This window comes from Betta splendens, chromosome 4 (genome assembly GCF_900634795.4).
Source record: "Betta splendens chromosome 4, fBetSpl5.4, whole genome shotgun sequence".
Classification (NCBI taxonomy): Eukaryota; Metazoa; Chordata; class Actinopteri; order Anabantiformes; family Osphronemidae; genus Betta; species Betta splendens.
The window spans coordinates 14,382,089-14,402,732 of record NC_040884.2 but is presented as its reverse complement, the minus strand read 5'-3'; the positions used below and the strand labels follow the sequence as shown (position 1 = coordinate 14,402,732).

Here is a 20,644-nt window from a genome sequence, read left to right as displayed (position 1 = left end):
AAAATCTGCCTTGTCACAGTGAACGTCATCTCTTGGCACCGCTCACATGCTGGCATCTCCACCACGCTGCTCGGCAACACACTTAACATCCTGAGTTATGGTTCATGAACTCTGGTGGTTTTGTGTTTCACTTTTAATTGTGTAACATCACAATAGCACAAGATTTGACCATATTTATTTTTTTGCACAGTTTTTCTTTGCATTAAAACGAATGGAGGAACAAATCCTCTTTAACCACTTCAGTCAACAGCCTCAAAGGTCAGAGACAATTTAGTTAAATAGAATTATTTAAAAAAAATGTTTTGCTTATTTGCAATCACCTTTCTTTCATCTGAAAATGTTGCCTTTCACTTAAAGAGAATGTTTGAACTGAGTAGTTCAAAAGAAGTAATTATTGTTTTGCTTCACTCACAAACTTCTTTTTTCTAAAGAAATTTTATAGTTCATTGCTATTCATTGTATTTTATTCAAGCAGGACTACATACGATGGGACAAATAACAGATAAACACACTGGATGTGAACAATTTCAGTCATATCCACAAATCGCTCCAAACAATTTAGTGGGTTTCAGCTTTGAACCAACATGTGGCGTTGACAAAAAGACGCCCCCTCGAGCCAAAAGACTTGGCGCCGACCAATTAACACACCTGTGGAATAAAAGTCCCTCCCTGTCACAAACCCTCCCTTTTGCTGCACGACCACCTGAGGTAAGGCGTAACATGTGACGTGCCTATTTGTGTTTTCATTAAGCTTCGATAAGATCTTCAATAACAGACACGAAGAGTCATAAAACAATGACAAACACAACTATGGCACGTGTGTGTGTGTGTGTGTGTGTGTGTGTGTGTGTGTGTGTGTCCGTGTCCACCCCCTGTCCTATATAACTGCCTCTGCCTCCATCACAGACTCATCCGCTCCCCTCGGCTCCTCTAAGCGAGCAGGATGGAGACCCCTCATCTCATTGCGTTGGGCCTCGTGGTGCTGCTGCTGCTCGTGCGCTTCCCTCCGGCCGTTTGGTGCTACAGCTCCGGTCAGGTCACAGCCAGCTGTGACAGCATGGCGCCCAACCACGGGGTCAGGGCACAGACAGGACCGGCGCCCTACAGCGTCACCCTGAACAGCAGCAGCTTCAGTCTGGGAGAGCAGGTCACAGGTCAGAGTCCAACGCGCCGATCGCCACTGAATCTTACACACAAGCTCCCAATTTGTGTTATGTACATTCTGTCATTAGGCAGATTAAAGTACTGCAGCAAGAGTTAATCAACAAACAAATGGTTTTACGTAGTCAAGTCACTTTCTCCAGTTTAAAGTTAATCTTTTTCTTTTTATCATAAACTTAAAACATAGAATAATTTAACCAAGTTTTTAATGAGAAACATGTAAAACAATTCTAAAGTATTGCTACTATACTTTAGACTGACTCATCACAACACATGACCCCCCATAGTTCTGCTCCAGGCTACAAGCACCGACTCCTTCAAAGGTTTCCTGCTGAAGGCTACGGAGGTGGGGAGTCAGGCGGCTGTGGGCTCCTTCACCGGGCCGTCAAACGCTCAGCTTCTCAGCTGCAGTCAGAAGCCTGTGAGTTTATTGGAAAGTTGAAGGTTTTTTACACACGTGTGTGTGCGTGTGCGTGCACACTGTTAACAGCACGGTACTCCTGAGCCTCGACATTCAGGTAAAATGTGCCCTTTTTTCTGTGTCTGTGTGTTCAGAACTCAGCTGTGTCTCATACGTCGTCATCTACAAAGACCTCAGTTCAGGCAACGTGGATTCCAGATGCACCAGGAAGTGGGAAATCCATTCAGTTCTTGTGGGGTTCAGTTTGTTTTTATTGCCTTCCAGCTCAAAGCTAATATTCTTCATTATTCCTTCATTAACCGTGTGCTCATGTTGTCTCTGCAGCGCCACCTTTGTGCAGAGTAAATCCGTGTTCTGGGTTGCTGTTAAAAGTTCTGTCCTCACCTGTACTGGTAATGGCACTGGTGGACTCACTGGGTCCACGCAAACGGAAACGCCTGCTATTGTCAAAGCACACGGTGAGACACAACAGAGGAACCAGATCCTCAGGGTTGGCTGCCTCCTCATGGGAGATCTTGATATTCCGTCAACACATTTTTATGTGTATGTTATAGGCCAAATATAACATACATTAGTTTTAATTTAGTCACTGACTGGGGGACTTTGAACATTGAATGAGGCTAAGTGAACAAATTAAACTGTTCCTTGTGTTCCAGGGTCGCTGATGCTGATATCCTGGATGACGACCGGGACGCTGGGGATGCTCGTAGCCAGATACATGAAGGGAATGTCCAGGGGAAACAAGATGTTTGGCAAAGACATGTGGTTTGTGGTGAGACAGGGTTTCCCACATTTGAACTAACAGGATGCAGGTCGTGTTTAATTCAGAATTTTTAAGTAACAACATTGGGAATCTGAAAAACTGACAAAGCAAGGTTGAAATGATTCTCCTTGGTTCTGTGCTCCTTGGTGTGGATGCTGCAGGTTCTCCTGAGACCTATGTTTAATTCATCTTTTTGTTTAAGTGCCATGTGCCGGTGATGTGTGTGACGGTGGCAGCCACCTTCATCGCCTTCATCATCATCTTCGTGTACGGCCAGGGCTGGTCTGGGGTCAGTACAATTAATATAGAACGGCTGTAAAACTTATCTATATTGAGGCGTTCCTATTAAAGGTTATTGTCACTGGTGCACAGGTGCTGGGAGCAGGTTTACTGAAGTAGCAAGAGAGCAAACATTTAACCCTTCTGTTTTTCATTCATTCATTCATTCATTGCAACATGACTAAAATTAGACCTCACTACAGTCTTTATTGTACTGAATATATTAAACTTGTTCCTTGAGGTTGCTGTCACTGACCATCGGTGTTGCTGTTTTCAGGGAGCTCATCCTGTGTTGGGCTGCCTGACCATGATCCTCTCCTTCATCCAGCCCATAATCGCCCTAATGCGCTGTGGGCCACAAGATGCCAGGTACGTACTGGAAGACGAAAATTAGTTTTTTTCTCCATGTAATCTGATGTTTTACCTTGGTGAGAATTAAACCCGAGGAGTCTGTGGTTAGCGAAGAAGGCGATTGTTAGCAAAGCCATTTGATTTGACCCCCTCGTGCTGACGTTATCAAGTTCTATCAGTTATGTCAAGCTGGTCATACAAAACCTCAGGTCAGAAATGAACTGGCGGGACCTGATCAGTTGGAAAAACGTGTGGAATCAAGCATGTCATGTGTTAAAGAATTAGTTAATTAAATGAATTTACATGTTTGGAAAAGATGCAAACGCACAGTTTAATGTGCACCTTTTAGCTTTTCGTTAGAAACGCTTTGTTTTTGTTCCCATGTACAGTACATTGAAATCGGCTGATTGTTACATGACACGTGCTATGAGAACCTGAGCGAACACAGTTTTGTCTTTGACAGGAGATATGTGTTCAACTGGACACATTCTTTAAACGCTCTGGTAATAAAACTCTTGGCCGGTAAGTCCTCACCCTGAATGGTTTTAATGTCTACACTTACTGTTTGATGGTGACTGGAAAACTACGGCTTTATCTCCATCGGTCTTTGCTGCACAGTGGCGGCCATTTTCACGGGCCTGCAGCTGATCGACGGCAGCGACAGCCAGTGGATGGTGAAGACGATGAGCGGCTTCGCTGCCTGGGAGTGTTTGTTCTACGTCTTCATGGAAGCTCGGTTTAGATGGAAAACCCACAATCCAGGTAAATATAAAATGCAGCTTTTGAATTGTTAACACAAGCTGTGGTGCAACATGGATTTAACTTTCTTTTTTTTATTTATTCTAGATGTGATGGTAACAAAAACGGTAAGAAAATAAACTGCTTTTTTTAAAACCGCTTCATGCTTCTAATGAACTGCTTTGTTTTGCCAGTCGAACGTTGACGGTCTGCTAGTCGGCGTGTTCTTACTGGGAAACGTTGCATTTCTACTGGCTCTGCTGGTTGGAATCGGGACGGCAGCAGTGGTGCCATAGAATTCAGTAGGGTTAATTGTTTTTTTTGGGTAACTTGCTGTACATCCTCTGTAGTATTTCCCAATCCTTTTTTTTTGGATTTTATTACATCAGGTCCAACTGACTTCAGCTGAAAATGGAGTTGATTTGAAGGTTTTGCTTATTCTCTAAACTAAAATTTAAGGATTTTAATGGATGATAACTTAAAAGTATGTGCAACATCAGAATGGCACAACAAAGCTAAACTACCTCACCTCTACTTTGGCTGTATTTAAAGAATAGTTAATGCTAATGTCTTGTGTATTGCTACTGCACGTGTGTGTGATCATTTAAGATGGTTTGCTGGATTTTATACATGTGTATGTAATTAAATGCTTAAAAAAACTTTAATATTCTGTATTTTGTGATGCAATAAAAATCTCAAACTGGATTAAAGTCTAAATTTGGAACAAACGGGTGAGGTGGTACGATGACGTTGTGAAAGTCCCGTGGATCATCCCCACCTCCTACTGTACAGTATGTGCTGCAGAATGGAAACTGAGTCAACGAGCCAGGACGCAGTCACACCCCCATCATTGTTGGCTTAATTGAACTCTCATAACACTACAGCCTTTGTTCCATAATGATGTCACACTCAATGAGAGTTCAAATCAATTTCTTAATCCCTTATGATGCTGCTGACTCTGGTTTGTACTGAAGGTGCAGCATGAGACTGGTTTTAATTTTTTTTTTACCTTTTTTCCTTTCAAAACTTTTATTTAGGTCGTCAATGCTTCAGAGTTTAACAGAGTTTAACAGTTTATCAGGGCAAAACTGATGCTTGACTTGGGTGTGGATGTTTCTTTATCTTTCAGTTTACACTATTGGACCGGAGGCACTTGTGAATCCTAGATTTATCCGTCATCGGCCTTATCTTGAGGCCACCCAGTAAAGAACATCTGGTATTAAAAGCAACTGAAGGAGTTAGACACAAGTTCCCTCTTGGCTGAAGATTGGCTAGTAATCACTCCTAATATTGGAAAGCAAATAGTTATTGTCTGCCTGTAGTTCTAACGTCATCTCACAAATGAGATCTTATCCTGGCTCTGAACCACGTGTAAAACATGCCTTTCATTAAATAGGGGAATTTCACTGCAGTGCATGTCTCCGTTACTAATTCTAAAGCGATGCACAGACGGTTAAAAAGAGACTGTAATGTTCCCTCGAGCATTACGAGTGTGCTGTTGAGTAATGTCTATCCTGTTCTGGCACCATGCGGACCGGTTCTGCCAGGTTTAAGCATTTGACGTCCTCTAAGAAGTGAGATTGATGAACAGCTCTGTTGAAACTCCTCAAAAGGACAATTAATACAGTCCAGGTAGACGTAGTGGTTTTGCCAATGTAGGTACATGAACAACAATCTGGCTTCTCTGCTGCTATTTTAGACTGGAGGCAAAGCTTCCATGCCTGCAGTGTTTGAACGAATGTATATGCTCTCGGAGAGTGCGCATCCACGTTTACCTGTCGTCCTATACGAACACACCCAAAGCACACACAAAGACAAGAACGCTGAGCTCTTCAAGCACGTGAGCAGACTGCGGTTTTGACATAATGGGGAAATGTCAATACTATTGTGTGAGACGGCACATTCCCAGCAGTGCTTAATCTTTCTAACAATCCTGAGGGCTGAAGTTAATTCATTCAGTCACCTTGAATCGTTTCATCCTCGTAAGAGAGCCTGTCATTTGCGTACAGCCTGGACAGGCCAATCCATCGTGTGTGTGTGTAAAGAGACGTGCACTCACCTACACCTGCTGCAGGTCTGTGGGTATTACATTAGCTGCCACCCAAAATGAAACCCATTCCTCTGAATTACCACATACTGACTTCTCTGATCTGCTTTTATAGATGAATATAGCAGGGTGTCATCTGCATAGCAGTAAATACTGCATAACGTGTGATGTGAAGATGCATCATACATGTATGTGAGTAGAATAGAACCCATTTCCAGGAAGTGGAAGTTAAGGCATTTTATGACTCAGTATTTGATTTGCCGACTGTTAGTGCATCTGCGTCAGCTACTACTGCTTTTTATAGCAAGCAAAGTTTCCCAACATGTTTTTCTTGCCTTTCTGAGACAATGATCTTATTTAGTCAGGACGCTGTCAAAATGTTTCTTGTTCCTGGTCAACTGCATTTTTTTTCAACAGCTTCAAAAAAGCGCTGGTATTCTAAGGCTTGGGCAACATTAGATGGCAGGATTTTTGGCCTTGTGACTCCAACTTGCTGAACAATAGCCGCACAAGACGCTGAGTCATTATGTGATGTAATCAAGGTTTTGTTACTTCTATGACAGTATCAAATATTTGAGCCCTAATGCAGAACCTTTGCAAAATACACACAGTCCAAGAAGAAAGATATAAAAATCAGCTTTTTATATCTTTCTTCTTGGACTGTGTGTCCTTCATTTTCAATACGACCTCTTAAAGATTTCATTAGTCGAACACAGGTCGTCATGGAACACAGGTTTTCCTCAAACACATACTGTAAGCAAGTTATTGAGGTAGGTCCTATTATCCTGCTGTATTACATGCACATCTGTAAGATTTGGATGAGTGTCTACAAACAAGCAGATCATCATCTCCTTTAACAATCTTAGACTTTTATTAAAATTGATTTCTAAATAAATCTTAGATTTATTTAGAAATCAATACCCCTGATGTTGCAACCAGCCACGCTCAAGGACAAACAGCACCGAGTATAAAAGCTCGACTTTATATCTTCTTTAACATATCCCATCAACCATCTCCGTTCTCTCATTTCCAACAGCCGGATGGGCAGCACCCTCCATGACACAGCGTAAAAGGAAGATCACGCTATGCACATCTTAAGCTACGGAGCAGGTTTTTACCTTAACTGCAAATGCCTGGAGAAGAAACAAGGGGAAGATATAGTTACGAGTGTGTCATTCCTCCCGAAGGCTGTGAAGGTCTGGTTTGCTGGAGGTTAAGGTTGTTCTACGCTTTTTCCCCCTCGTCACTCAAACAAGAAAGGTCCGAAATGCTGTGACTGATGCTTGAAAGTCTGCTATGGACCAGATCACATAAAACCACTGGACACAGCACTTATTTGATTTCCATCCAACACATTTAATGATTGAAATACTAAAACACATTTGCCTTAGTTTTTTTTTCCTGAGAAGAAGAAAAAACTGAGAAGTTGTGGTCACATTTGTGGAAGACTCCAACTTGGCCAAATTGGCTTCCTCTCTAAATTTGTGAAAAATAAATTAAACATCACTGTTTTTTGGTAGAAGCCTACTGTATACTGTAACAACACACACTGGTGCACGAACCCTGCATCTCCTCTGGAATCACAGTTCTACACACGTGTCGGCAGGTTCAGCATGTGACGAAGTGCAATTGTTTTGCCGTCCATCTGTGAAAACAGAGAAACCCGTCGTTCCTCCGGTTCTACTGCTTTGATTCAAAGACCTTTAGAAAAATCTGCCTTTCCACGGCGACGTGGACGTCATCCTCTGGCACCGCTCCCGCTCTGCTCAGCAACACCCATGCGACTCCCATCCTGTGCCTTGATTCACCTCCTGAAGCAATCTAATAGTCAAAGGTTTTATTCTGATGAATAAATAAGTACACATTATATATAAAAGGTATTTTTTAGGCACATAAACATCAACTCTGCAGCTTCTGTCTTTTTTGTTGCTGCAGGAAACAGCAGTTGCTACCAACAGAAGTATGAGTCAAAGGCGTATTCATACACCTGTAGACTCCGCCCACTCCTCCACGTACCTGTCCGTTTGTCCTTTCTTCCTTCCGTCTGTCATTTATATTTATGACTCAACCCTGAACAGCATCATCAGTCACAACATCTGTGTCCTGCAGCCTGAACTTGTGAACAGACTGGAGACGCCTCATTTTACTGCGATGGAGCTCCTGGTTTTGCTGCTGCTTTGCTTCTCTCCAGTGGTTTGGTGCTATTCTACAGGTCTGGTTACGGCCAGCTGTGACTCCATGGTGCCCCAACATGGGGTGCCCGCACAGACCACACCAGCGCCCTACACCGTCACCGTGGACCGCACCATCTTAAACCTTGGAGATCAAGTCACAGGTACAGTCACTTTACATTTCCACAGCACAGTAATTAAACAGATTGGCATGATTTTACATAAACACTGTGTATTTTAAAGAAATAAACTTCCTGATAAATCACCTGGAGTTGGTATTTGGTAGATGCTTGATCAGAGAATTTAAATAAACTAAAAGAAGAAGAATATATCTATAAAAAAACATCTAAGAAAAGCACTTGGATGAAGAACGCAACAGACTGACTGCAGGCAGAAACCAACCTGCAGCAGCTGGAGGCGGCTCCACTGTCAAAGGCCTTTGTTGGACATTAACTCCAAACTAAACGCCCTCACAGTTCGGCTCCAGGCCACGGGCTCCAACGCGTTCGAGGGATTCCTGCTGAAGGCCATGCAAGCGGGGAGCCAGACGGCCGTGGGCTCCTTCTCCGTGTCAACGACGGGCGCTCAGCTCCTCGCCTGCAGCCAGAAACCTGTGAGTTCATTGTGATCAGTGTCACTGAATGGAATAGTTGTGAAGCTAACGTATGTTAATTTGTAGTTTTATTAATTCATGTTTGTACTAATTCATTTGATTTAAGCCGATGAAGACACGATGACCTGTTATTCCAATTTTAAAAGAAAATAAAAAATTGTGTGGACTAATCTAGACAAGTGCATCCTTTAATCCTTTGTCTACCTCTCAGAACTCAGCTGTATCCCACACGTCGGCGCTTAACAAGTCTCAGATTCAGGCAACTTGGACGCCAGATTCGTCAGGAAGCATGGAATCCATCAAGTTCTTGTAGGAGCAGTCTCTTAATTGTTATTACTGATGGTTTGATTGACAACCGTGCAGTTAACCTGACGGTCGTCTCTGCAGGGCCACCTTCGTGCAGAGTGAATCCGTCTTCTGGGTTGCTGTTCAGAGTCCTGTGCTGAACTATATCAGCACCAGAGCTAATGTATCAGCTGGGAACGCGACAACGTCAACAAGCACAACCACACAGACGCCCAGTATCGTCAAAGCACACGGTGAGAACCTGCACGGGAGGTTTTCTTAGCAGCTCACCTGATCAGACTCTGTCTGACTTATTATTAAGACTACGAGCAAAATATGTTGTGGTGTTTGTCATCTCAACCTCCAAAACAAACATAGACATCAGCACAAAGCAGAAATAGCTTTAGACCAGATTATTCCATCATTTGTTTCAGGGTCACTGATGCTGATATCCTGGATGACCACCGGGCCGCTGGGGATGATCATAGCTCGGTACCTGAAAGGAATGTCCAAAGGATACAAGATGTGCGGCAAAGACATCTGGTTTGTGGTGAGACACAGTTTGGCTCAAAAACCACTTGTTTCACTGTGCTTGATCGAGTTATATTTTCAGTTTAGTAACATTTATAAGGAATAATGCAAACCTTAATCCATAACTATACGCATTGCGTTTAGGTCCATGTGCCACTGATGTGTTTGACGGTAGCAGCCACCATCATTGCCTTCATCATCATCTTTGTGTTCGCCCAGGACTGGGCTGGGGTCAGTACTCTGCTCATGCTAATATGTGACTTAGAACATACTCTTACTTTTATCTTGTTTACCTCTAGGACTAATATGACATTTTCACGCATGTAAACATATTATTAATTGTTCTCTTGTTCTCTTCTTGTCTGTTTTCAGGGAGCTCATCCTGTCCTGGGCTGCCTGGTTATGATCCTCTCCTTCATCCAGCCCATTATAGCCTTTATGCGCTGTGAACCACAAGATGCCAAGTACGTTCTCTGAAGCATAATAACCAGAGTGCACACAGCATAAATAAAGGAAAAATAAGATAATTTGATGAAATCATTTTAATATTGAAACTGTTTGGATGTGGATATTTATTTACTGTATGTATTATTATATCAAATAGTGCTTGCTATAATTAAGCTCAGGTTCCAAACGTCTGTGCAGAGTATTTAAGCTTTTAGTGATTTATTATTCTCATTTTTTTATTCCTTGTCTTGTCTTTGACAGGCGATATGTGTTCAACTGGGTCCATTCTATAAATGCTCTGGTCATAAAGATCTTGGCCGGTCAGTTCTAAAGCCCTAAGCTTTATTCAAGTCTTTATGTTGTTGTGCATTGCTGCTTCCCTCGTTGGCTCAGTCTAATAGTGTCCTATGTGCGTTATCACCCAGTGGCGGCCATTTTCATCGGCCTGTCTCTGCTGGACAGCAGTGACAACCAGTGGTTGGTGATGACCATGAGCGGCTTCGTGGCCTGGGAGTGCTTGTTCTACATCTGCATGGAAGCGCATTTCAGATGGAAGATTCACACAAGTAAATACACGTTTCGTGTCTGACTTAATAATGTCAGCAAAATAAAACGTTAATTATTCAACAAATCAAGTACACTGAGACGGTTTAACTGTGATTCTTTTTTTGGATTCCAGACATGTTGGCATCAGGAACGGTAAGACAGAAACGTTTAAAAATCACCTCAGTCATCATCACTAAACAACACGCTGCTGTGTTCTAATGTGAACTGCTTTGTTCTTTCGTGAACTGCTGTGTTCTAACGTGAGCTTTCTTTCACCAGACAAGCGTCGACAGTCTGCTGGTGGCTGTGTTCTTCCTGGGAAACATTGCATTTTTAATAGCACTGCTGTATGGAATCGGAACGGCTACGGTGGTGCCATAGAACCACCACAGACCTTTAAAGCATTTACCAAGTACATGCCATACTGCATTCTTTACATATATTGTATATATTTGATCATGAAATGCTTGAACAAAATTATACCTTGAAAGTACATAGGGTCCTAAAGATGTAAAGTAAGAATGTTTACATCTACTTACATTTGGTGTTGTATGAAAGTAGACATCAATGATCAGGGATCAGTGATCTACATGTCACACTTCAGTCGTTGTGATTGTCCTCGATTATCCATCCACTGCTACGCTGACAGCCAGAAAGCTGATCCTGATTATGACATTTTCATTCATTTACTGTATTTTAACATTTAGTCCTTGAATAGAACTGTACATAAGCACCTGTGTGATATGCCACATTTAGTTTAAACAGTGGGAGATTATGAATATACTAAAAATACAGTCTCAGGAACCTCAACGTTTTTTTGTATTGCACATAATGTAAATGTCTTCTATGTTTTCACAATTTGTCTCGTCTATGTAAATATGAAACAAATGTATTTTGACTTTTGTAATATACTAGGTTTACTAACATAGTAACATAGTAATGAATAAATAACACCAACCAACAAACAAGTCAATCTAAACCAAATAGCTGAAGGTGTAGAATTTATGTAATAATGCTACAGGTTGGCTGCTAACAATGGAAGTCAGTGGCATCACTGCATCTGCTGCTGTATGTGTGTTTGTATTTTTTATGTATATATTTATTTAAAAATACAAACAAATAAATCTAATTCTTTGAGGCAAAAATGTTTTATTACCTTCAGGTAACAAAAGCAGCAGTATCTGATTTTAACCACCTCATGCAGCGATGGGAGCTTAGTCATAAAGAAAGAATGTATTATGCATGTTTGTGAGGATTTATTTACAATAAAAATCTACATTAAATCTAGTGTCACGCAATTAAGGCTGTAAAATATGTTTTAATGAACAATGGTAAAAATCCAGTTCATCAACCACCAGTACTTACAATAGGTTCTATGTAATGTCTGTCAGCATAATGTTGTACTAGGCACTTTTGAGCAGCTCCTTCAGCACCAGACTGTTAAGCGCACAGTGCAGGAAGGAGCACTACCATAGGTCATTCCTCTCCACAGCCATCAGACTCTACAACATACTGTATCACTGCAGTGACACACAACTTGTACCTACAGGGTGTAATCATTTGTTGTTGTCGTGTAATTCACAATATCATCCACATCATCAGAATCATCAAAATATCAATGTGTAATACACGTGCAATATCTCTGTTTTTACAGTGAGTAAGTGAAGATGTGCAATAACCCCATCTGCTACTCATAAATATGCTGTTGGCCATGCTGTAGATATGCACAATACTTACTTTAAAATTTTCATTTTTCTTGTACAGTCATTACTGCTGTCTACTGTATTCTATCCGGTTTTGTTTGTTGTCTTCTATGCCTCTTTGCTGCTGTTAAACAAAAGAAATTCCCCATCATGGGATTAATAAAATCTTAACTATGGTTTTTCCAAAAGGTGGCGATAGAGACACACAGGATTTGTCTATTTGGATTAATCACAATCTTTAATTGATTAATATTTAATGAACAAAATAGTTAAAGAAAGAGCTTAAACTTCCTTCTTCTGATTTTGTCTTTTAATCTAACTGTTTAACTATTTTTAGGTATTAACAGCCCCACAACTTTAGTTTAAACAAACCTGCTACAGGTAGCTACTACTGTACTTGCTTTACATAACGAGTCACTAGGCTGTGTTGGTGTTGTTTTCATGTATTATTCTTCCTATTTTATAACATTATATCGTACGAGCTTACAAGCTATATCTTGCGAGCTTATCTTACCATACTGAATTATGTATCTTATATTATCCTTTATCCTAGAGTATCTTAATAGAATAACTATAATAATCAACTTATAATATAATAATAAATAAAATAAACTATAATAAAAACTGTTTTTAAATCTTTTGTGCACCTAATTCACCATAAATTCAGATAATGTCACAACAGAAGCAGAGGCCACTTCAGGGTTTTTATCCTACTATTGATGCAGAGGTAGAGTAGCATGTTCCCCAGACCTTAGGTACTGTACCTGGTGACACCTGGTGGACTCTGGTGGATTCTGTTGGCCTGTGGATGTGGCAGGCTGTGGATCCTCGAGGCAAGCCTCAGCATCCAACCGCTGTCTCTAACCTGCCACACTTACCTTGTCCAGGCCTCTTTGTTTACTGCCGTCAATGTCCAAATGCAAAGGGGGAAATCCCAGCGTCAGCAGGCCTTAAGTAGAATTGGTTTAGGTGTCGTTCTGTTTCCATGACAATTACCGACATGCGTGAGTGAGAAAAACGAAAAGACAAGATAATTAGTAATAAGCGTTTTTTACATACTTGTATTTTATAAGTGTGTTTTGTTTTACTTTAAACCTTGAAGTTCAAAGAAACAAACACGAAGCACTATAAAGTACATAATTTTAATAATAACAGAACAGAGGACCCTGAGCTCCAGCTGGGCCTGAAGAACCTGGCGGAGGACCTGGCCATGGTTCAGGACTACAGGCAGGCTCAGGTGCTTGTTGTACTGGTGATCAACTCCTTGTTGCAGCTCTAGAGACTGGAGACGAGAGTTGTTGCTCCATTGAAGACCTATGGAGACATAGTGAAGAATAAAAGGGTGAGTTTAATAATGATGATATTATAGAGTGTGAATATCCAGTGCTGAGCAAACTGAGCTGATCTATTATGTATCTAAGCATGTTTGTGCTTTGATCTTTAGATCCTCTTTATTATTTATTGTCTTGATATGTGATGATCGTTCATACAGTAATTAGAAAGGAGCCTAGTGTGTCAAATGTGTCACTATACAATATCTAAAGTGAAGAGGGAACTATTTCTATGTATAGTTCACTTAAACATCCAGTGTTACCTTAAAAGACCACTGATTGCATGGCTTGTTGAAAAAAGAAGGCCAGTATCTCCCCCTCTCCTAGCAGTATCCACCCGCCATACCTGTCTTAAAACAATGAAATAGCTGAGACGTCCCAACAAATCTGTTCCAACATGTTAAGTTGGCAACATGTACGACGTCGGTGGTTCAACAAGAAGATGTCGCTGTTTTGAAGGAGTGGCCGGCCCAAGTTAATCACACGCAAGTCTGATTTCAAGTTGTCAAACTTGCGGTTCAACGGCGGGGGGGTTATAAAGTTGCGCTTCACAATTTAAAAAAAAATTCTAATTGAATGTGTTTTAACATCTAATTCATTCTCTTTGAACTAACTGCAATGCATTTTCATTTGACTTTTTCCAGGCAAAAGTCATGCACGTTGAATGTTTACATTCTTGGCTTCTTTCCCACTCCCAGTCACAGGCTGCAGCATGTTGACATTCTATGACAGTGGAATAGAGGCTGGACACTTTGGTTCTCTACAATTATTTCAATGTTTTAGGATCAACTGAGTCATGAAAAGCAAAAAGAAGTGAAAAGCGCCAAAACAAAGAATACAATTCTCTTTGGTATATCAAATTACGATTGCTGATTATTGTGGGCATTTAGTTTAATTAAGATCATGTCAGAGCCAACAAATACATTTGATCATGGTCTAGTGTTGCTGGAGTTTTTTTCCAATGTGTAGACTGTATAAGTAAATCTAGAGTAAAGCTAGTGGGCATAATTTACTGTGTATGCCCCACCTGCTGGAGCAAATCATAACAAGTCTGAATCTGTCTGTTGGAATGCTGAGGTTGAGCTCCATTCTTGCTTCTGAAGCCTGGTAATCCTTAAAGTGTAATTTTTGTAATAACGATTATGGTTTTGCTGCAACAAACCTGTTTATAAAGGGGCGAAACTCTGCTTTCACAGAGCAGAGTGAGCCTGATTTTTCCGCCTGACGCCCGATCTCGCAGCTACAGATTTGATTGACAGGTCAAACTCCTGATGCTTTGCTACAGATGCTTTGGAATGATAAATTACGACTATTTTATAGCTTCGTAATCACTCACACACGACCTAAAGTCTAAAGTCTAAAGACTTTCAAAATAAAAGCACCAATGTAATTTATTACCTTAAATGGCAAGATTTTTAGTTCTGACTGGTTAATCATGACTGGTCATTAAACTGTTACACAGTTAGGCAATTAACTACAAATACTTCCTCAAATCCTTTCAAATGAAAAAGCTATTCAGCTTTTTAATGATTGTCAAGAATGCACATTGGTCATCTTTTTAATCTTGTCATAATTTCACCTTGGTCATCTTTTTAATCGTCATCTTTTTAATCGCTGTCATCGTTTCAATTTTTGCCAACGTTTGGCCTTTTTAATCATTTTTTGTCACTTTTTGAGGTTAGCAGCTCAATCAGCATTATTGGCATTGTTGCGGCAGCAGATCAGCTCTTCCACGTAATTTCTGAGAAATTACTTTTTCTAGTTAATACAGGAACTCTCTTCACAACTTCTCTACCTTAACGTAACTATTTCCTCTTTGTACAATGAATAGAGGAAGTCCAAACAATGCTCACATGCATCCCATCCCATTCAGGATGGAAAAAATGCTCCTACACTCATACATACATATACACATACTACATAATAACGACAAAAAAGAGGAAAAACATAAAATTGAAAATTTAGTTTAGTTCTGTCTCATTTATGGCTGACAAAAGACACCATGTGAGTCACTGTCAGGTTTTGCATGAGTAACAGTCCTGCATTGTTTTAACAGGTCGTTAAAACACAACAAACACACCTGGTAGATAAACACTCTGGCTGTGCCTTTAAAAGATGTCCATGAGCAGAATGGGTGACAAAAGGCAGGAGCACAAAATGCAAATGTGGAAATGAAACAACAACTGGTAAAACTGTACAACCTAAAGTACTCTAAGAGGGGACTTTCTATGTTAATAGTCTAAGGCAGATGTCCATACGTTAAACCTTAACAGACATATAACACACCCTCCTGTCTCTCGCCACCAGACAGGAGGGTGAGATTTAACCCACAAAATAAATCCAACTTGTTTGTTAAAAGTCAGGCTGGATTAACTGCTATTGACAGATGGGCGTTCACCACCAAGTTGGTGACGCAACACGAGACGACAATTAAGCCAGACGGTGCGGTGCTGCTGTTGGTTGAATCCAGCGCTGGTGGATCTGCAGCGGTTTCAGGGACAGGTTCATGTTGAAATTGCAGCATTGCAGCAGTCGGGTACGTTGTGTTTCCAAATGTGACAAAAGGTATTCCTGCCATCCTTCGCTGACAACCTACTGACCTCAGCCGCTCATCCTGTTCTACTACTTTGGAAAAAAATCTGCCATGTCATGCTGCAGACGACGTCCCAGCCTTCTCCGTGCCTCCTGTCACAGCAGGGTGCGAGTCAGAGGTGTATCTGTGCCTGAGGACTCCACCCCCATTTCATTCCCGCTTCCCTCGGTCGAAGCTCTCCTCTCGGCTGAACAGCACCGTTGGCAACCAAGCTGACTTGACCGTGATCATGTTGGGCCGCGCCGCTTTGCTGCTGCTCTGCTTCACTCCTGCAGCCTGGTGCTTTCCCTCAGGTCAGGTTACAGCCAGCTGTGACTCCATGGTGCCCCAACACGGGGCAAACGCTCAGACCTCAGCATCGCCCTACACCGTCATTGTGGACCGCACCAGCTTCAATGTCGGAGACCAGGTCCCAGGTGAGTGTTGAAGAGAGTCAGCCAGTGAAATGATCAAGTTCCATAGAATATTTGTTAAGTTTTGACAAATCTCTCTCCGCACTATTTATTTTTTCTTAGTGTAAATTATAAACGTTTCAATGTTGAGGATCTTGTTAATTCATTTTCCTGTAGCCAAGAAATCAGTTTTGCGTCACGTTGGACTGATTTTTATAGACAAACACGAGTCTCTTCTATTTACACGAAATAGAAAGTATCCAGTACTGAAAATACGTATTTTCTTATTTGGCTGTCGAGGCTAAAGCTAGCTGTGTTCCTTTGCGCCCTCTCCCAGTTCAGATCCAGGGAACGGGCTCCAACACTTTCAAAGGTTTCCTGCTGAAGGCCACGCAGGTGGGGAGTCAGACGGCCGTGGGCTCCTTCAGCGTGTCAACGACAAGCGCTCAGCTTCTCGCCTGCAGCCAGAAAACTGTGAGTTCGTTGTCTAAAAAGGGTGTAAATTTTAGACTTTTATTTTGAAATGTCTTACTGAGAGAGACTTGACATAAATTCCATCAAGGTCAGCAACAAATGTTAAACTTGTTGTAAAGTGACACAAAAACAGGACAGTGCACTTCAGACATTACAGAGTTTGTGTGTGTGTGTGTGTGTGTGTGTGTGTGTGTGTGTGTGTGTGTGTGTGTGTGTGTGTGTTTGTGTGTGTGTGTGTGTGTGTGTGTGTGTGTGTGTGTGTGTGTGTTTGTGTGTGTGTGTGTGTGTGTGTGTGTGTGTGTGTGTGTGTGTGTATCCAGGGCTCAGCTGTAGCCCACACATCGGGAGCCGCTAAGTCTTTCATCCAAGCCATATGGACGCCAGACTCATCAGGAAGTGGGAAAACCATTCAGTTCTCGTAAGGTTCAGTTCTACAACTGTGACACCAACGACCTCCGTTCGTGTCTGTGACACACCCAAGTTTGAGAGTGAGCTGAGCACATAGCTTTGTCTTTGCAGAACGACGTTCGTGCAGTCTAAGTCTGTTTTCTGGGTCGCTGTCCAGAGTCCGGTTCTGACCTTTAACGGCAACTTCACAGGTGGATCCTCAGCAGCAACCACACAAACGCCTTCTATTGTCAAAGCGCATGGTGAGACGCTGCACAGGGAACGTCACCCAACTCAGCTGCTGCTAACTCTTGCTAACTCTATGTTGTTAAATGCCAGCTGAACTATAAAGTAACACTGCAATTTGTCCTTAAGGGTCGCTGATGCTGATATCCTGGATGACCACCGGGACGCTGGGGATGCTCGTAGCCAGATACATGAAGGGAATGTCCAAGGGGAACAAGATGTTTGGCAAAGATCTGTGGTTTGTGGTGAGACAGGGCTTTGTTTTTAATTCATTCCAGCGTTGATCAGGACTGACTGTATGGTGTAGTTTGACTTGTGCCGTGTCATGTTTCACTGTTTGTTTAGGTCCATGTCCCACTGATGTTTCTGACGGTAGCAGCCACCATCATCGCCTTCATCATCATCTTCGTGTACGCCCAGGACTGGGCTGGGGTCAGTTCACCAGCACCACTGAGACTTATTAATATACGATAGGTTATTAGAAACAAACTGCATTTTGGACATTTTTCCAGTAATGATCCATTTCCCCGGGAATCAAATATAAGAATGAGATGTTGTGACTTCATGACGTCCTGTATGAGGATGAATCCTGTGACTTAGTGTCGCTGTGTTTTCAGGGAGCTCATCCTGTGCTGGGCTGCCTGGTTATGATCCTGGCCTTCATCCAGCCCATAATAGCCTTTATGCGCTGTGAACCACAAGACCCCCGGTACGTCCTCTGAACGTCTGGTCTGTCTGTAAATAAATCTGTACTAGTTACAGTTTGGTCCCAGCTGATCCCATCGCGCTCCAGTGCTGTTGTGATGAAATCTCAGTTCGTGGAGCTGTAACTGACGGACCTCAGGGCTTCACACATGACTCTGCTGCATACAGTAATAGTCAACAGGTGCTGACACAGGTGGTGGCTGTATTTACAGTCAATAAGGGTTTTGCCAGTGGCCTTTATCAAGAGTTGCGACAATAATAATACAAAGCACTGATTTTACTGTTTAAGAGATAAAACAGTTAAGAATCTGATGCAGGTTCATCCATTCGGCCTCAGTGCTGGTTATTGCAGAGTTTGTTGATCTGTCGTATGTGACCATTTAAAGTATTTACATTTTCTTTTTTGCTGTTTTAACTTACAAATGTTTATTTATTTATGATTTATCTTTATGTCTTTGACAGGCGATATGTGTTCAACTGGGCACATTCTTTAAATGCGCTGGTGATAAAGGTCTTGGCTGGTAAGCGCTCGCCTTGAGGTCCGTTCACATCTTTCATATCAGAAATTCAACTACAAATGTCTCGTTTCATGCAATGTCGCACAGTGGCGGCCATTTTCACCGGCCTGCAGCTGATTGACGGCAGCGACAGCCAATGGATGGTGAAGACGATGAGCGGCTTCGCAGCCTGGGAGTGTTTGTTCTACATCTTCATGGAAGCTCGGTTAAGATGGAAAACCCACAATCCAGGTAAATACAAAATACATTATATTATTTTTTGTTGCCGACAGACAGGAGGCAGATGAATACTAAACAGCAGCAGTTTTAACACTAGTCCTTTGCTTGGATTACAGATCGAACAAGAAGAAAGGTAAGACAAAAAAAAAAGTTAATTAAAAACACCACACTGCTGTGTTCTAATGTGAACTGCTCTGCTGTTTCAGACGAATATGAATGGCCTGCTGGTGGGTGTCTACTTCCTGGGAAACATTGCATTTTTAATAGCACTGTTAGTCGGCATTGGACAAGCAACAGTGGTCCCATAAAACCACTACGACCCTTCCAACATTTACCTTAAATACTGGAAAACTACCAAAATATGCATAAAATGTTCTAAGAAATGTCAAATGTGTAGGCTCCAATAGAATAGAATAGAATAGAATAGAATAGAATAGAATAGATGATTATATGAATAGATTATTACATAGCAGCCTGACTTTCTTTTCTAGTTTTTATGTTACCTCGTTGAACCTTGTAAAACCCCCTGTTTTCACCCTGAACCTCCCAGTTTGCTGCTCCTTGATAAATGTGAGCGTGGTTCGGATCTTCAGGGATTTTAAATTCTTCCTGGTCTTTGTTTTCTGGTCCTCTCCACATGACGCTCTCTGATCTTTCTGAACAGTTCTATTGTTTAAATGTTGGATTTGGGAAGAAGGATTTGTGGCACTGTGCATTTCTGTGTGATAACTATTGAGTGTGATGCATATTAGACAAATAAACCTACACTCACCTGATTAGCTGGTTTAACCTGTTGAAACCGAGTTGGGGGAGGCACATCCTTCCTTTCCAGCCATTCATACAGGTCATTGCTGAATTTGTCATATGTGATGTATAGTTCAGAGGTTTTTGAATGTTTTTGTGTTTTTTCCTTCATATAGTGTGTTTGAAATTAAAGACTCAAGCCTAAATAAACCAGTAGACTGCTTTATGTCAAATTAAATGCACTAATACATTTAGATGTACTTGTAAATATAACCAACCCATACTTTTTAATATCTGGATGAAATTCTTTCCAGTCTCATGCTCATGGCCAAATTCTGCCTTTATTCCCTGGAGACCTACAGCAGGTCCATCAGTCTCTACTGCCCTCTAGCTTTGACTTGGCTGAAATGACAAAAGAGAATTTATCACAACACCCAAAATGATGAAAAAGCTGGTAGAGTCAGTAATAGACAACTTTAAGTATAACAAAACAATTACATTTGCACAGGCTACATTTTTATTATATGAACACTAATTCATATTGCAGAAAATTAATCATCGCTCCCATTGTTGAATAACACCAACAACTGGTTTGTCCAGAAGGTGGCAGAATAGACTGACCCAAAGACTGACACAGACTTGTCCCTAACAGTCTAATGTTTTTTTTTGCTAAAGCTGATTATTCATAATAAAAATAAAATGCTTATTTCAGCAACACAACGCCAAACCTTGTTCTGCACATATTGCTATAATCGAGTGTGTGGGTGTTAAACTCACCTCTCAGCAAACTGCTCTGAGTCCCTCCTTCCAACCTGCTTTCCCGAGTATGAGGACATTCCCATGTAAGATAGTAGAGAAAGCAGGATCAGTTAACAGCAGAATAAACAATTAGCCCAACTTCACAACATCTAAAGTATAAGATAAAATGAATATGAGTCAAAACCTCAAAACCAACCTTTTGTGGCAGAGAAGCACATTC

General features: G+C 41.5%; 2 protein-coding genes across 2 annotated transcripts; both read left to right on the top strand.

The window, feature by feature from the left end:
- The first annotated feature begins 561 nt into the window (after positions 1-561).
- On the top strand, positions 562-11,640 carry LOC114854840 (putative ferric-chelate reductase 1). The gene is made up of 22 exons (XM_055508653.1): positions 562-708; positions 907-1,154; positions 1,449-1,582; positions 1,717-1,814; positions 1,907-2,040; positions 2,239-2,354; positions 2,548-2,634; positions 2,902-2,993; positions 3,439-3,497; positions 3,594-3,737; positions 3,822-3,841; positions 7,663-8,095; positions 8,408-8,544; positions 8,756-8,853; positions 8,932-9,083; positions 9,264-9,379; positions 9,505-9,591; positions 9,733-9,824; positions 10,069-10,127; positions 10,233-10,373; positions 10,487-10,506; positions 10,633-11,640. Exons 2-22 carry the CDS (start codon positions 944-946, stop codon positions 10,732-10,734), a joined length of 2,532 nt encoding a protein of 843 aa, XP_055364628.1. The 5' UTR covers positions 562-708; positions 907-943; the 3' UTR covers positions 10,735-11,640.
- Positions 11,641-15,805: 4,165 nt separating this feature from the next.
- LOC114854393 (putative ferric-chelate reductase 1) lies at positions 15,806-19,888 on the top strand. The gene is made up of 12 exons (XM_055508362.1): positions 15,806-15,923; positions 16,046-16,396; positions 16,710-16,846; positions 17,167-17,264; positions 17,366-17,496; positions 17,609-17,724; positions 17,825-17,911; positions 18,097-18,188; positions 18,647-18,705; positions 18,790-18,933; positions 19,038-19,054; positions 19,128-19,888. Exons 2-12 carry the CDS (start codon positions 16,210-16,212, stop codon positions 19,227-19,229), a joined length of 1,170 nt encoding a protein of 389 aa, XP_055364337.1. The 5' UTR covers positions 15,806-15,923; positions 16,046-16,209; the 3' UTR covers positions 19,230-19,888.
- The last annotated feature ends 756 nt before the right edge of the window (positions 19,889-20,644 follow it).

Coding starts and splice junctions, on each gene's coding strand:
- LOC114854393 (XM_055508362.1), top strand. CDS start 16,210: ATGTTGGGCCGCGCCGCTTTGCTGCTGCTCTGCTTCACTCCTGCAGCC. Junction 16,847..17,166: donor TCGCCTGCAGCCAGAAAACT/GTGAGTTCGTTG, acceptor GTGTGTATCCAG/GGCTCAGCTGTAGCCCACAC. Junction 17,265..17,365: donor GGGAAAACCATTCAGTTCTC/GTAAGGTTCAGT, acceptor TTGTCTTTGCAG/AACGACGTTCGTGCAGTCTA.
- LOC114854840 (XM_055508653.1), top strand. CDS start 944: ATGGAGACCCCTCATCTCATTGCGTTGGGCCTCGTGGTGCTGCTGCTG. Junction 1,583..1,716: donor TCAGCTGCAGTCAGAAGCCT/GTGAGTTTATTG, acceptor CTGTGTGTTCAG/AACTCAGCTGTGTCTCATAC. Junction 9,592..9,732: donor TCGCCCAGGACTGGGCTGGG/GTCAGTACTCTG, acceptor GTCTGTTTTCAG/GGAGCTCATCCTGTCCTGGG.